The sequence below is a fragment of the Festucalex cinctus genome, chromosome 1 (genome assembly GCF_051991245.1).
Source record: "Festucalex cinctus isolate MCC-2025b chromosome 1, RoL_Fcin_1.0, whole genome shotgun sequence".
Taxonomy (NCBI): domain Eukaryota; kingdom Metazoa; phylum Chordata; class Actinopteri; order Syngnathiformes; family Syngnathidae; genus Festucalex; species Festucalex cinctus.
Window position 1 is genome coordinate 34,029,080 of NC_135411.1, and position 16,381 is coordinate 34,045,460.

The 16,381-nt window shown below is 38.3% G+C and overlaps 1 protein-coding gene across 3 annotated transcripts; it reads left to right on the forward strand.

The window, feature by feature from the left end:
- The first annotated feature begins 83 nt into the window (after positions 1-83).
- Positions 84-16,349, forward strand: LOC144025338 (nuclear distribution protein nudE homolog 1-like). 3 transcript variants are annotated; one of them, XM_077531210.1, is made up of 10 exons: positions 5,349-6,170; positions 7,005-7,161; positions 7,621-7,774; positions 12,696-12,844; positions 13,070-13,206; positions 13,846-14,052; positions 14,386-14,474; positions 14,831-14,949; positions 15,026-15,112; positions 16,141-16,349. In XM_077531210.1, exons 2-9 carry the CDS (start codon positions 7,070-7,072, stop codon positions 15,072-15,074), a joined length of 996 nt encoding a protein of 331 aa, XP_077387336.1. In that variant the 5' UTR covers positions 5,349-6,170; positions 7,005-7,069; the 3' UTR covers positions 15,075-15,112; positions 16,141-16,349. The 3 variants fall into 3 exon arrangements, with proteins under 3 accessions (XP_077387346.1, XP_077387336.1, XP_077387354.1); XM_077531220.1 differs by lacking the exon at positions 5,349-6,170 and adding an exon at positions 84-193 and having other exon boundaries at positions 15,026-16,349; XM_077531228.1 differs by lacking the exon at positions 5,349-6,170 and adding an exon at positions 7,456-7,554 and having other exon boundaries at positions 7,036-7,161; positions 15,026-16,349.
- The last annotated feature ends 32 nt before the right edge of the window (positions 16,350-16,381 follow it).

The window sequence follows — 16,381 nt, forward strand, 5'->3', positions numbered from 1 at the left end:
CGCTCGCCTTCATCATGGACCCCCGCAAGACCTTGGAAGAGATGCGCCAGGCCCGCCTGGCCAGGAAGCAGGAACGACAGACTGGCAAGGGCAACTAGTCACGTGTTGCTGTTGAATACGAACAACTTAAGACGACATGACTCGTGAACCAGGAGCACTTGCTGGGTCCAAGGCCATGACCATGTATGCCAAGGCAAGTATTGCTCCAGAACCATAAGCTGAGCCAATCAGAAAAAATGTCAGAAAAGACCAGTTGCTAAGATGGCAAGCAAGCTAAGCAATTAGCAAATATCTTTGTGCCAAGAAAATGCGCACACAAATTTTAAGGTCACATTTAGCTTCTTGATAGGAATATAATGTGTTGAACTGGTATAACTATTTATTTGACTATGATGTATCAAAGATGAATATGATTGCAACATGTGAGAAGGCCACCTTAAGAAATTGGTGGTACTGCTACCATATTATATGATATTTTATGATATATATATATATATTTTTTAAATAACACATGGGCCAAGTCATTCTTGGATGAGATAAAAAAAAAAAAAAAAAAGTTAAAATAATAAATAATGAACTAATATTCTAATTTTTAAACATAATTATTTGAATTTCAATGAATTAACCTATTAACAGTATTTTGTACTGTATACTGTATCTAAAATAATTTATTTTACTAATAGTCATACTTTTATCAATTACAGTAAATTTTAAAATATAATAAAAATATAGATGTAAAATTACAAATCTAATATTTTAATTTATTATAGAAATAAAATTAAGCAATTATTTAAGAAAATGTATTTATAAATGTCAAATGTTTCTGTAAAATTGTTTATTGTGGTCACTTCATTGTATCATTTGCAATATAATTAACCAATTTATATAGGTAAGTGAGTACAACATCAAGTTTAAAAAAAAAACGAAGAATAAATATATTTTAATTAAGTTGTTTGTGAAAAAAGCAGCTAAATTTATGCAAGTGTTGTGAAATATTTGTTGCATTAATTTAGCTGCTTTTTTATTATTATTATTAATGAAAATTCTTTAAAAAAAATAAAAAAATATGTATTGCTTTAAACTTGGCTCATTGATTCATTCTAAATAATAAAGTGACAAAAACATCTAGATGTGCATTTAAGATGTTTTCCCCCTTGTATTAAATTTTAAAATTATTGTAAATGAGTTGGCCCATCTGTCCCTTAAAAAAAACCCAAAAAACAACAACAGATGAGGCCCTTGGCATTAAAATTTTGCCCGCCCCTATGTTAGGCTGTCAAACGTAGCCAGGACTTAACGCAATAAATTTGATAACACTAAACAGTAGCAATAGAATAAGGATATCATGTTTAATATTTTTAATCCAATACATTGAGTTTAATTTCATAGGACCATAAAGATTTGACAGGGGTCCACTTGAACCCACCCCATAGTGCAGCTCCTGAAACTCAATTTAAGGGCTAGTTCATTCTACTTGATGCCATTTTGTGCCTTCTTATGTCGACGCATGTCAGCATTGTGTTGACTTTGCTTTCTACCTCTATGACAAGCACGCGTGTTGTCTTAGTTTAGGCGTCTAGACAAGACAATGCAGCTTGTGTTTTGGCAACAAGATAAATGAGATTTCCTATACAACGGCGGTACAAAAGAACCTTGGAAAGAAACCTGGAATTCTCATTTGAAAGTTTCAAAATGACATAATGATGTGTTAATTCATCGTGTTTGTTCATCCTGTCATACTTGAAATCCACAAAGGGTGAATGGAGGCAACTTGACTCTTGTTTCCATCAGCCAAGGTACCTCATCATGTACTGTACTGGAGATCAATTCATAGTTAGAACTGTAGGTCTGTTTTTATTATTAATCATAATTATGAGAGCACATGCAAGTAAATGACAACTATGTACTGTAAGAGCAAGACCATCCAATCTCGATTCAAGTGGAATGTCAAGTCTTCTGATAAGATATAATTATACACATTGTTTGATTTCTTGTCCAAGAAAAACAACAACGAAATATAAACAGGGATCCAAACAACGACAATTTTGTTTTATTTCTTCAGCGTTTTCACTCACATATTGATGTTAAATTGTCTTATCAAACAAGAATTTCACAAATCAAACATCCTGAGAAAGTGCTGGACTATACCAGAATGCAGGGCCGGCCCTACATGATTTGGTACCCTAGGCGAAAATGTACATGGTAGCCCCACCCCCCCCAATCCCATAAAAAAACAAAACACACACACAAAAAAATTATTGCACACCACGCAATAAACACCAAATTCCACAAACAAATAAAAATAAGAAAAATAACAGAAGTACAATGCAATGCAACTTTTTATTGCAATTTTTGCAAAATGACAGTATTTAAAACCTCAAAATGTTTTCACTATGTACATTAATAATTGTGTAAGATACAAAAAATAGTAAATGTATCAATATACAAACTTTGATATATCGTAAAACTTTGGCAATAAGGTGATTCACAGATAATGTGAATAGTGTGCAAAAAAAACTTCACTAAATAACTTAGGAACATAACGGCAAATACTTAAAATAGTGCACGCCGGGACCTCCTTGCAGCAAAGGCATCAATTGGTGCGTCAAAGGATAGCTGCCTGGATACTTCTTGATTGATGCTGATAAGTGCCAGTCCAGTTAGCCGTTCTTGTGACATGGTAGACCTTAAATAGTTTTTTATTAGTTTAAGCTTGGAAAAGCATCTCTCAGCTGATGCTACAGTCACTGGTATGGTAGCGGCCACTCTGAGTGCTACCCACATGTTGGGATAGATTTCTCTAAGTTTTTTCTCCTCTAGAAAAACTAAAAGTTCCATGCTTGACATATTGGATTATGGCCAGGTAAGAAATGACTGCATCTCTTCTAAGAGTTTTTTTTTTTTTTTTTTTTTTTTTTTAATTTATGAGAGTACATATTGCACAAATAAGTAGACCCCGAGAAAAAGGCTTGTTAATTCCAGGCCTAGCAGACATGTTGCTACCCATAACAGTCATGGAGCTCATAGAAAATACTAGATGTCGTCGTTTTTGTTGTGGGTTGCATTTTTTTTTTTTTTTTTTTTTGCATTAGTTAATTTGATTAAAGTGAAGATTTTGTAATCTATGCATCCTATTACAACCTTACTTTCATGTTGTGAGTCAAGTGCGTATTCTACAGAAAACATTTTGTCAATATTTTGGAAATTGTTCTTATGTTTATTGAGATATTCAACATCCATCCATCCATCCATTTTCTTGACCGCTTATTCCTCACAAGGGTCACGGGGAGATATTGAACAAAATCTTTACATTTTTCAAGGGGGGTATACTCATATATGCTGAGCACTGTACATGATGCAGCAATAGCTGATATAACTGAAATAGTCACCTGGATCTAGAAGATCGAGCTTTGTGTCACTCAAAGTACTGCTGATTGGTGCTTGACTGGCTGTTGCTTCAGCTGTACATTCAACAAAATACATCACTTCAAATTATTTTGGTGTTAAAGCAGGGAAAACAAATCCATTTGCATTATGATAGAATACAATGTCAGAAATTATGGCTGTTTGTATTAAATGCACCATCCATGCACTTACATTCAGTAGCCTTTGGTGAAGATGACACTGAAGGATTGTTTACCACAGCTTCTGCATGTACTTGTTGTGGCTGCAAATATTTTCTCAGTGCATCTAGTTAAAAAAAAAAATGCATTTACTATATAGATTTTTACATTAAACCAGCACATAATTCCCATTTTCAATAAATTAATGTGGTTATGTGAAACAATGACTTGTGCAAATCCATTTGCAGGTATCTGGACTTACTGGCTGTTTTAGTTTAAACTCAGCAAGCGTTGCCCCACTCTTGTGTGCAAAGTAGCTACTAGCATGGATGTAATGGTGCAGTAAACAAGTTACAAGCAAGCTAAGAAGCTAACGCTATTTTCGTGTTTATTTTATAAACAATGATGATTGACTGACAGACATACCTCTACCCTGGGCCCGTTTTTCCTCCTCCTCCTTTCGCCGCTTTCTTAATGCAGCACTTGAAGGCTTGGACCTTTTCATTGTTGTCGATGTCAATGTATAAACAACACAAGTGTGCCAACCATCTATCTATCTTTCCAAAGTGCTGCCACTACACTCCGAGATGATATACGACCCCTCCCCCTACCTTTCATTCATTGTAAGCGGCAGCAGTGGGTCAGGTTCAGGGCGCCAGGACAGCAGGTCGTGAACTGAGTCATTTATTTGAAATAGAAGTAATAATAATAAAAAAAATTAAAAAAAAGGAACTCATTAAAATATATTTGCTATATAACATTTTATGCTAGAAAACACGAGAGGGGGGGAGGGCTTTTTGTGTTTGTGTTTTTTAAATTTTATTTGTTTTCCTTTCTGCAATTTGGCGCCCCCTCCACAAGATGGCGCCCTAGGCGACTGCCTAGTTCGCCTGGAGCCTGGGCCGGCCCTGCCAGAATGCCACCCAGGAAGTTTGATTCCAATCCAAGCAGAATTCTTGGTTACAGCAACATTTGAAATGTTCTGGCAAACTTCTATCGACACTTTTATCTTTAATTCTCGCAATATTAAACTAACTGTAACACCACAAGATATTGGAAGATGCAGAGCCAGGAAAAAGAGCAACACAATGACCGAGCTCAAGTAACCTGTCTTCTTACAGTATGTGTCAAAGAGGCCTAACCTAACAGCCCTGATGCCACCCAGGAAGATTCCCAATGATTTAGCATTTCTAAATAAAAGCACTTCTATCACTTAAATTACCTCCAATTTTAGCGACATTAAAAGCAAACACTTGTGTCAGGTGACTCAGGCATTAGACTATCCTAGGATGCAGTTTCGGTATTCTGCTGAGAAATGATAGTATTTGGGGTAAAAAAATTTAATAAATATTAAAAAAAAATAGATAGTATTTGGGGTGCAAGGATTTGTCCTGAAAGTGACAATATCAGAATAAGTCATTTAAAATCTGTATGTTGTCATTAAAAATAATCCCCGTTATCACTCACCCGTTCCATTTCTGCTCGGTATTATACAAGCCCAGGCCAGCACCCAGGAAGTTTGTAGCGTGCCAGAATCAATGGCCATTGAACTCTGTATGTGACTGTCTTTACATCTGATATCAGAGTGATATTAAGTAATCTCCTGTCTAACTCCACTATTACACTTCTATCAGGTCCTACTGGACTATTCAGTCAGGACATAAAATGAGTCGGATAGGCATCAAGGACAGAGTTGGTGTGTGAAGCGATCGTGCATGCGTGTGGATTAACTAGGATCACATCGTCGCCTTAATCCCTCTCAATAGGACACAGTTGACCCTTGTTGACCTCTGACACTGCTAACAGTGGAATCGTCCAATCAGAGGCCAGGAAGCAATCGAACTCAATCAAATTGCAATTATTAACATATGATTTGGTCAACACTTGTGTGGTGCACCAAATAAAAGCAAAATAAAATGTTTTATTTTAGTTTTATATTTTATGTATTTATGTATTTATATTTTGTAGCTACTTACAGAACACCGAGGGACATTTACATCCACCAAATCGATCATATTACTCAAAGATTTTGTGATTTTTCAATTTCCAATAGAACTCGAAGGCATCACGGACTCCCACTAATCCATCAAAACGTCTAGACTGGGAAGATTATGCAGATACGTCAATTTGGTATCACTCATATGACTGGATGGCTCGTCAAAGACCACGCCCATATAATTTGAGAGACAGCTGTAACGGCTAATAGGAAGTGGGAACGAAGCCGGACACGTAACTTGTGATTGGTCAACGGTTCCGGACAATATGAATGGCAGCGTTTATTGTTCGACGTCCTCGTCCCACAGCAGTAGTAACTTCCCAACTCGGGCTAAAGTGTGGTTTAAATTTTTCAGAGTAGCATACAGCTGGTAAGAGTTTTTTTAAGGAAGTCAGACGACGACGAGCGTGAAGTTGGGTGTATTTCGTCGCCTTTCAGCGACATTTTCTTCCCGGCGAGCTTCAGTATGTTGATGTCAGCTGGGATTTAAATAGTTAACTCCCTTTAGCACGGCCAGCTAACTTATTTGCATTTAAAAGCCCAAATGAGATTCCATTGACTCTCTCGTTCTTTGGATTGCAAAGACTGAGCTGCCTGGCCCCCCACAAGAAGTAAGTCATTTCAGTATTATTCGTCACAAATAACCGTTATCTTTTCGGCATGCATCTGCTTGTTTTCTGGCAAGTTTTGACATGGCCTAACTTGTTAAAATTGTTGTGTGAGAAGTTCCTTTTTAACAGTCCCTTTAAGAGAAAGCATTGAATACATCAAAACACATATGATACACACTTTTGGTCGTTTATGTTTGCCATTATCGCGATAATACATCAAATCAAGGTTATAAAAAAAAAAGCTTCAACCTAAAAAAATGAAAGATTTGTGTTCAGTCAGTGTATCGCCGAATGTGAGAAAACGTTCTATCAGTTTTATGTATGATGCACCAAGCGTTTTTCTTGAAAGGTCTCAATGAAACCAAAATTGGCGTTTTCCCAAAGGGACTTTGTTGCTGTCTTGCATGTACCCAATTATGATAAATGATTATATTGCTGAATGTGAGTCAAAGTCCTTAAAAGCAAGTCCTGTGCTTTCTGAAATTGTCTTTTTCCCAAACGGCATGAGTTGCAAAATGTCTGCATCCAACTACTGCAAAATCAATCTCAAGAAACTGCTAAACCGACATTTCTATTTATTGTGTATACGATACGCTTGGAATTTTCATAAAAAATAAAATAAAAAAATAAAAAAAAGACTAAAATTGGTATTTTTCCAAATGGACTTCATTACAGACTTGATTGCACCCCACCAAGATCTATAAGACTAAGTTATGCCAATGCGAAAGAAAGCCCTGGTAGCCCATTTCTATTCATTTTAGACATAACACAAGTAGATTTTGTCATTAGACAACGGGCTCAAATTGACCGCTTTCCAAATGGACTTGCTTTCAGGTCCAGACGGCTTGACTGAGCGGGCAAAATTGGGCCGTGTGAGGTTGCTCTCGGCCAGGCTGGGGATGGAGATGGAGGCTCTTGACATGCCTCACTTTGGATCCTTAAAGGAAGAAGTGCACTACTGGAAGGAACAGGCTGCCAAGCACCAGCAGAGGTTTGTTTTTCAAGTTTAAAGCCCTTATGTCTCAAGGATGTTGACAGTGTGGCAAGGAAATGTCTCCCGGTGTTATCGTAAATCACAAATATTAGTTGATTTTACTCTCAGGTTCATGAAAGCAAATTTCTCACATGGTCTCCACAAATATCACAGGTATTTTTTAGATGAACAGACCAGATAGAGGACATTTATTTGTTTTTGCTGGTCACACCAGTTTGGAAAAAAAAAAAAGTTTAAAAATTGTGTGGTCACGTTGGTATTTTATGTGAGATCGCTTGCTTGTTGCCACAGGATTGAAGAAGAATTTGTGGAATTCAGCGAAAATAAGCAACATCTTTTCAATTCACTACTGGATGGAAATAAACCCGCGAGTACTTACTGAATGCATCTGTAAGACATAATTCTCAGTTTAATGAGTAAAGTCCAAGTAGAATATCTTGTTTTGTGTGTTTTCAGAGAAGAGGAGTCCCTGGAGGAGCTGCAGGAGTTCCAGCAAATGAGCCGCGACTACGAGGCCGAGTTGGAAGGGGAGCTCAAAGTTTACGAGACGAGGAATCGTGAGCTGCTGGCTGCCAACAACCGCCTGCGAATGGACCTGGAAAACTACAAGGTAACCAGACTACCAGGACGGTGGAAAATTGCGATATGGAGGGAGAGGTCACATTTAATTTAAAGTTTTACCACTCCCATATGTTTTAAACACAGTTAAACTTATTAAGACCATTTGTAAAGAATTCTCAAGTACCTGATGTCACTCTTTTGCTGTCTCTAAATGGGAGACGCATATAGCGTATATCATCACTTGGAGGAAATGAAAAGTAGATTTGCATGCACGGGTCTCTCAATAAGAAGCAAAGCATGCTTGGCAAATAATGAGTAATGCCATAGACGGGCTAGCGACAATTAGCATAGTTTTTACGGTAATTCTAAACCTTCAAACAACACATGGAGAAGCTACCACATACAAAGCGTAGAACATTTGAACAATGCTCAGAAAAATTTATTTCTCTCTGGCAGCAGGATTTTATTTTATTTGTGTCTGTTTTATTTGTTATGCATGACAAGATTTTAAAGTTAGCGGCGTCCTCCAGGCGGGAACGCCACGAGACCCAAGCGGAATGTTCTGTGACTTGTCGCGTTTGTGCAAAGAACACAAACCGGGTGTGAATGCCTCTTTTGTTCATCTGATATTTAACCGAGGGGGAAAAGGGTCATTTATTAAATGCTCGCTGGCTAAAACATTTTAGTCACACCGATTTGTGTTCAGAAGAGTATGTAGCTCATGAAGGATCCATTTTATGTTGTTCACTTTTTCTGTTTTCAAATCATTTTTGCAGTGTTGAATAACTGTATGGAATATGCCAGAAGATTTTTTTTTTAAATTTTTTTTTAAAAACATTCTATAATTGCTCTGCGCCTTAGTCTAAAAATGGCACAAAAAACACACATGGCTAATTGATAATACAAGTTTGACTCCGTTTGACCAATCAAACGCAGACAGGCAGTCATATGGCCACATAATTTTTCCACGACCCAGAAGTAGGGGTGGGCGATATGACGCTTTTAGATGGTTAAGGATCTTTAAGTGTTGACGATATCATAAAGATGGACAAGATCGTCTGTAGGGCATATTTTATACTAGGGGTGTTAAAAAAAATCGATTCGGCGATATATCGCGATACTACATCGCGCGATTCTCGAATCGATTCAATAATTGGCAGAATCGTTTTTTTTTTTTTTTGTTTTTTTTTGTTTTTTTTTGTTTTTTGTTTTTTTTAGGATTCACACCTTGAGCATGGAAGGATGTTATATGAACGGAACATTAAGCCTTAATATTTTATTTTAATGCTGTTCAAACATGAAACAGATTACAACCTCTATAAGACTGAAATTTCAGATAAATAAATAATACATTTTCATATAAATCTTACACTCTACAAGCTTACTGATTAGTATTTTCTAAATTTGAATGAAAAAAATCGCAACAATCGACTTATAAATTCGTATCGGGATTAATCGGTATCGAATCGTGACCTGTGAATCGTGATACGAATCGAATCGTCAGGTACTAGGCAATTCACACCCCTATTTTATACAGTTCAACTTTATGCGGGCTCAAGCTTGGTTTGTGAGGTCTTTTATTTTATTTTTTTTTTATTTTATTTTTTATTTTTTTCCTCCCCCTCCCTCCACTCACACAAACTTACAGCGGGGCCCTGACGTCACCGCAGACAACGCCGTGGCACACGCCCATTTCCTTGTTTTAAAGGGATATTTCGGCTTTTTTGACATGAATCTCTATTTCATCCTCACCTTCAGTGTGTGCGATCATCACTGACTTACCCCTGACAGCGTTCTGTGACACGAGTTCTGGTCCGGTGTTGGACGAGAGGAAAATAGTCCAGCAAGTTGGCTGTGGTCACGGAAATAAAGTGTTTTTCTTCTAAAAACAATTTGTGTTCAAAAGAGTGATACATTTGCATCACAATACTTTTCTGAAAAAAAGTTAATGCCATTACCGCCGGCACTACTTTTCTGTTTGTTCGTATCACTGCGCAGCGCCCCGCATGCAGCTGATAGATGTGCACTAATACAAGTTGTTTATCTTTTCGAAGGCGGAAGGATCAGCTGTCTGCAGCGCGTCGATTAGCTGCCTACAGGGCAACGCGCAGTGATAGGAACGAACAGAAAAGTAGTGCCGGCGGTAATGGAGTCTGACTTTTTTTCAGAAAAGTATTGTGATGCGAATGTATCACTCTTTTGAACACAAATTGTTTTTAGAAGAAAAACACTTTATTTCCGTGACCACAGCCAACTTGCTGGACTATTTTCCTCTCGTCCAACACCGGACCAGAACTCGTGTCACAGAACGCTGTCAGGGGTAAGTCGGTGCTGATCGCACACACGGGAGGTGAGGATGAAATTGAGATTCATGTCAAAAAATCCGAACTAACACTTTAAGCGAGAAGAGGAAGAGGCTTCGCCAAAGTCATAAAAATACAGTACATACTACATACAATAAATATAATAATGTTTTGAAACGACGCTGAACTATATTTACATTTTAAAAGGTACTTGTGGATGGATTTGTAATATTTGTGGTTTTAAAAAACATCACGAGGTGCCAACGCTGAAAATAGCTTCGCGAGCCAGTCGTGAATTGCAATATTTCATCCATGATGGTCCCTATTAAATTGTAAATAGGGTTCAGTGTTGGCGCGACTTGCCACTCGTGAAATGTTATCTCGGATCCGCACACGATGCGGGAGTGCAAGCTTGGCTCGGACGGTTTAAATGTTACCACCGTGTACCATTAATTATTGCTGGATTTCCTTATCTGGTTTATATGTATGAAATCAAATTGCCGATAATTATCAGCAAATTTTTCTATTATCTGTTTTATCTGTTTAACGTCAAATTGGTCGATAATTATCAGCCACTGACATTATCATGCATCCCTATTATCATTTCAGTTGAAGTGCTATTGTTGTGAAACGTCTGAATTTGTACATTCCCAATTTATATCTTTGTGTAGTTGACGGTTGTGCTTTTTGGATTAAAAAAAAAAATTAGAAGTTATAGTTATGCAGTACTTGAGTAGTTTTTCCACTGAATATTTTAAAGTAATTATTTGGAGGACAACTTAAGTCCTATTATTCTATTACTTGAGTGTAATTTGTGGCTATGCTATTCTACCCACCTCTGCTTTATGGAGTGAACTGAAATCAGCCAAAGGTTGGAGTTGTGTACAACCATACTACCTTTTTTTTTTTTTTTTTTTTTTTTTTTTTTTTTTTTGCACCAAATTCTGATACTTTGTCCCATTCAAAGCATTCAGTGAAACTTCACCCCTTATTTGCCGTTCTGCAACGGTGGTGCGCCACCAAACTGCTAAACATGTGTTTAATGATTGTTATATAACTTTGGCGCGCGTGTGTGTATCCCTATCTTCAAATGATGCAATTAATATTTATTATGTATGCTTCGGGCTGTAATAGTTTTTTAAGACTGCCATGTTTTAATGAATTTTATTTTGTGACTAAAGTCAACTCGTATGAAAAGAACCTCCTAAGGGGAAAATTATATTGAAATGGCCATTTTTGTAAATGGTAAATCTGGATGATTCCTTTTAATCAGCTGATACATGTTGGCTTTCATAGCTGGTTACACGCAGTCGCACAATCACACACAGATAGACAGAGGGGGCGATTGAGGGAAGGAGAATCAGCAGGAAGCAACTGTTGACGCCATCGGCCGCCTCTGTTCTTCCATATGACTCGTCCTCTTCAGTCATATCATGAATAACGGCGTCGTTTGAATATTAGCGGCCATTGTGGTTACATCAGCATGATCAAAACAGCCTGAGGAGAAAGAATTACCGCGTATTTATTTGTCTGCCTCTCTGTTCTAGTCAGGTGGGTTCAGTGGGCTGGCCTGTCTCATGCAAATGTGCCACTGCCCACCTTGTTCTCCTCTATAGCAGAAGTTTATTTTGTCGCTTGGCTAACTTTCACACTGCCCGTGAAAGCTGGCTCCATCTACCTATTAGTGTACTGTGTGAAAGGTACCAAAACGGAATGTCAGGCATGAAGCTTCAGAGGCAACTCTGACCACTTTGTGCATTCTTGTGTCTGCTGGCACATTCAACATTCACACTCCCCCCCCCCCCCCCCCCCCCCCCCCCCCCCCCGCCCCCGCCCATCAAAGCAGTTTTTCCCCATGATGCTAGACTGTGTGAAAGGTATTGATATGGAATGGCAGGGACGAACATAACGCTCAAATTTCCCAGCTTCAGAGGTGGAATGGTGGCTTTAGTTCCATTGTGAAGGTAGGGTTCACATGGGTTTTATACAGATTTTTATTTTTTTTCCATTTCACACTTCCAATCAAGGCTCTCTTATAACTGCCTATCCCTCTCTTCTCTATCTGGGTTGTGTGAAAAGTACGTTAATGACGGAATAGCAGAGACAAAGATGACTGTGTCATGTGGCGCCTCGTTTTTGTATGTTTGCACATAAGCCGCGTTCACACAGGTTTATCCCCTTTCACACTGTCTATCGAAGCAATCTTGTTTTCCCGGTGAAGCTGGACCATGTCAACAGTACTGACATGGAATGGCAAGGATAGCTGAGGAATGTCCTTGTTTTATTTGTGCAAGTAGTGTTCATACTGGTTATACAACCCTCCACACTGTGCCTATTGCTGGATTGTGTGAAAGGGGCTGACCGACGCAGGATGGCAAAGGTGAAGATGACCTGCAAATTTCCTGGCTAAACAGCTGGAACATTGTGCTTGAGTAACCAACTTTTTATCACTTTGCTTTTTCTTTCTGGCCTGTTGATAACCATATGGGGTTTTACCCCTTTCATGCTTCCCATTTAAGCCGCTCTTTTCTCCTTGTCGGATTGTGTGAAAGGTATCGATACAGAATGACAACTCGCAAATAGAGGTGGAAGAGTGGCTTGAGTGTGAATTTGATGTGTGACAAAGAAACTGTCGTTTCATGCCATTCCTTTCCTCCGTCCCTCCAGGAGAAGTACGGTACGCAGCACTCGGAGGCGTGTCGCCAGATGTCGACGCTGGAGGGCGAGCTGGCCGAGGCGACGTCCATCCGAGACCACCTGCACAAGTACATCAGGGAGCTGGAACAGGCCAACGACGACCTGGAGAGAGCCAAGAGGTGAGCAGGGGTCAATTGTCTCAATCTTTTTACTCCTTTCTTGCTGTCCCCGTGTGGATGAAAGGATTTAAAGTTGACCTAGTTGAGTCTCCAAGATTTACAGCTACTTTTATAAACATCACACCTGCAGGATACCACTTTTCAGGGCTAAAATGTTTAACACCCCCCGTTTTTTTTTTTGGTACCCATGAAGATGACATCTTACTTTTTGTCTTTGCATTTCAGGGCGACCATCATGTCGCTGGAAGATTTTGAGCTGCGTATGAATCAGGCCATCGAGAGGAACGCCTTCCTGGAGAGCGAGCTGGACGACAAGGAGAACCTTCTGGAGTCTGTGCAGAGGCTCAAGGACGAGGCCAGAGGTCACGCCGCACTCTTCATTCATTCATTCATTCATTCATTCATTCATTCGCTCTTTGACAGTGGCATTTTGAGGAGGCATTAATTCAATCTCATTTAAACCCCAATTCAAAAAATTAAACAATATTTGAAGCCTAATTCTACATGATTTAAGCATGAATTAAATGTGAGTTACACAATTTTTAAAGCTTATGTTAAATAAAATTCAGTTTAAATGGTTCATTTTTATAAATTGTAATGACAACAAATTGAAGTTTGATTTTTTTTTATTTATTTTTTCCCCCAAACAAAATTTGTAGAAGAAATGCATATTAGTAAACGGTAAAAAAAATATATATATATTTATTTTTTTTAAAACAAATAATGGTGGAGAATAAAGATATTTCAGAAACTATGGCGTGGTCCTTGGGGGCATAATATAACAACAATAAGAGTTTATCAATAGTACATTCGCCCCCACCGCTAAAAAAAATGAATAATTTATAAAAAATAAAAAAAACGCTTATCACGAGAAAAGTGTTTTTGCTTTTCACGTGGGGAAAAGGTGCAATATTTTTCTTGAAGAATTAAATGAGACTTGTTGAAGGTCAAAGCGTCATTTTCAAATAATTCTTCATTTTGTGATGACTGACGTGTTGCAGACCTGCGTCAGGAGCTGGCCGTGCGGCGGAAGCAGCAGACGCACACAACCAGCACCTCCACGGAGCCTTCATCATTGTCGCCGTCACCATCATCTTCGGCCCCTACACCTGCCACGGCCGCCTTCCCCACGCCGCCCCTCACACCTCCAGACAAAACGTCTGCCAACACGACCGCTACCAAAGCCCAAATGCCGTCCGTCAACACGGGTCAGTCCAAACACCTCACACAGTAAATGTCGACTAAAAATCATTTCAACCTGATGAATATCTTAACTGCCGCACTGGCATTCCTATTTGGTGCACCTTGAATAACCGAATGGCATATTTGAATGAGGAGGAAACGAGGATTTTGGTCCAGGCTCTACTTTTTTTTTTTTTTTTTTTTCTTTTTTTTTTTACCTTTATAGCCCAATAAATGCGGTAATTATGAATTAAAAATAATAATAAAATTTTTTTTTTAAAGGGATTGCCATCTTAGTTGAAATATGACTTCGACCGATGAATTCTATGTATGTTATTCATGTTATGGTTTGTCATCAGGTGACGTTGGCGCATCAGGGAGTCCTCTGACGACGTCCGCCAGGATTTCGGCGCTCAACATTGTCGGTGAACTGCTCAGGAAAGTCGGGGTGAGAATTTTGCATTTGGATGATTTGCATTCTGCTGGCCTGGCTGATTGGCAGTCAAAGTTCTGGGTTCGAATCTCAGCTCTCAAACAGAAATGGACGTCTTTCTTTGTAAGAACTCAGAGGACCACTTTTAGCACCATACATTGTTTGTCTGGATCTAATTATAAGAGGGCCACCACATTGTCTCTGTTGTTGTTGTTCCTCCCCCACCCAAAACAAGATTTCACACCTGCCGTTTGAACAAGGGTGTGTTGACTTTTTATAACAACCATATCTGACTGGAGCCTTTTTAGACGGAGGAAGTAAAAGTCACATCTGAAAGTGACCACAATCCTTTTGTTGTCGTGGACTGTTAGAATCTGGAGTCCAAGCTGGCGTCATGTCGCGAGTATGTACACGAGCAGCCGGCCGGCCGCGGACTCCCAACCAGGAATATCCCCGACACGCCGAATGCCAACGGACTTTACCACAAAGGGTAAGAAAGATTGTCGCTCTTGTTGCCTTTATTATGCTTGTGACCTGCTAGTAACGTTTTTTGAATGGTCGTGCAGGTTGGTCAAGAGGTTGGACTTTGGAGCAGGAGCCAAATTGCTACTGTGAAATGCGCGAGAAATTTCAAACTGCTCTGGAGTGGCCACGTGCGTGACAAACAACTAAATGTCCGGCAGCACTCGCACTTTTTTTTTTTTTTTTTTTTTTTTTTTGTGGGACACTGTTTGTTATGCTGTTGCAGACTAGAGGAAAAGTGACATTTTGTTCTTGTCATGTTTAAATGTGTGTACAAAAATTGATCTTGGACAAACACTTGGGTGGGGGTTACACTGCAAGTTTTCTTTTTTTTTTTTTTTTGACCAAATTTCAAGAAACAATTGCCTCTTAATTTGGAATCACCTTAATATTACAATTTTCTTTTTCAAGAGTACCGTACTGTTTTTTTGTGTGTGGAAAATTACATATTTTTATAGAAAAAGTTAACTTAAAAAAAAAAAAAGCATAATTTTCATGAAAATGGCAATAAAAAAAAAGGATCACAATATAAGAACAAAGTCCTTTTTTCAATGTAAAAATTTGCATTAAAAAAATAGACAAAATATAAGAATAAAAGCGTAGTTTTTCCAAGATCTGATTCCCCGATTCCCTACCCTCCCCAGGAAAAAATGTATTTTTCTATCAACTTTTTTTTTTTTTTTTTTTTTCGTGGTGTGGGGTAGAAGTAGAAAAACACATTATTTAAAGTACTCCCCCCACCTCCCCCCCAGGAGAATGTCATAAAAAAAAAACTCAAAAGTATGAAGTCAATTTCTTTTTATGTATACATTGCATATTTTTCTAGAAAAGAGCCATTTTCCCACCAGATTAAAAAAAAGGCATATTGAAAGTCATATTTACATGTATTTCTCTTTCTTTAAGAAAAAAAGTGAAATATTAATATCCCCCCTCCCTCCCCAAGAATTGTCCTATATATATATATATATATATATATTTTTTTTTATTATTATTTTTCCCCAAGCAAATAGTGTTGCCTTACAAGACTGATAAATGACTTCACCTTGGGAAACGACAACTTGGGTTTTCATTGTTTTCTTTTTCGTGTGGTCCAAATACACCTTCAAAATGTCAAACTTTAAAACTAATCCAAAAAAAGCACTTTTTTTTTTTTCCCCAGTTCCAGCACCATGTGGCCGTTTGTGGTACTGCGTGTAGAACTGCCTTCCATCATCGGATTCATAACTGATGTTTGTTATGCAAACATGGCTGAAATGTTGTTGTTGTTGTTGTAGGAAATGTAGAAGCTCTCTGAGATTTGTAACTTTGCTTGACCAGCTCAGCACTGGCTCTTTATATTTTCAATAAAGATATTTTTTTGTTTTTCTACCATGCATTCTGATTTGTGCGTTTTAAGCCCT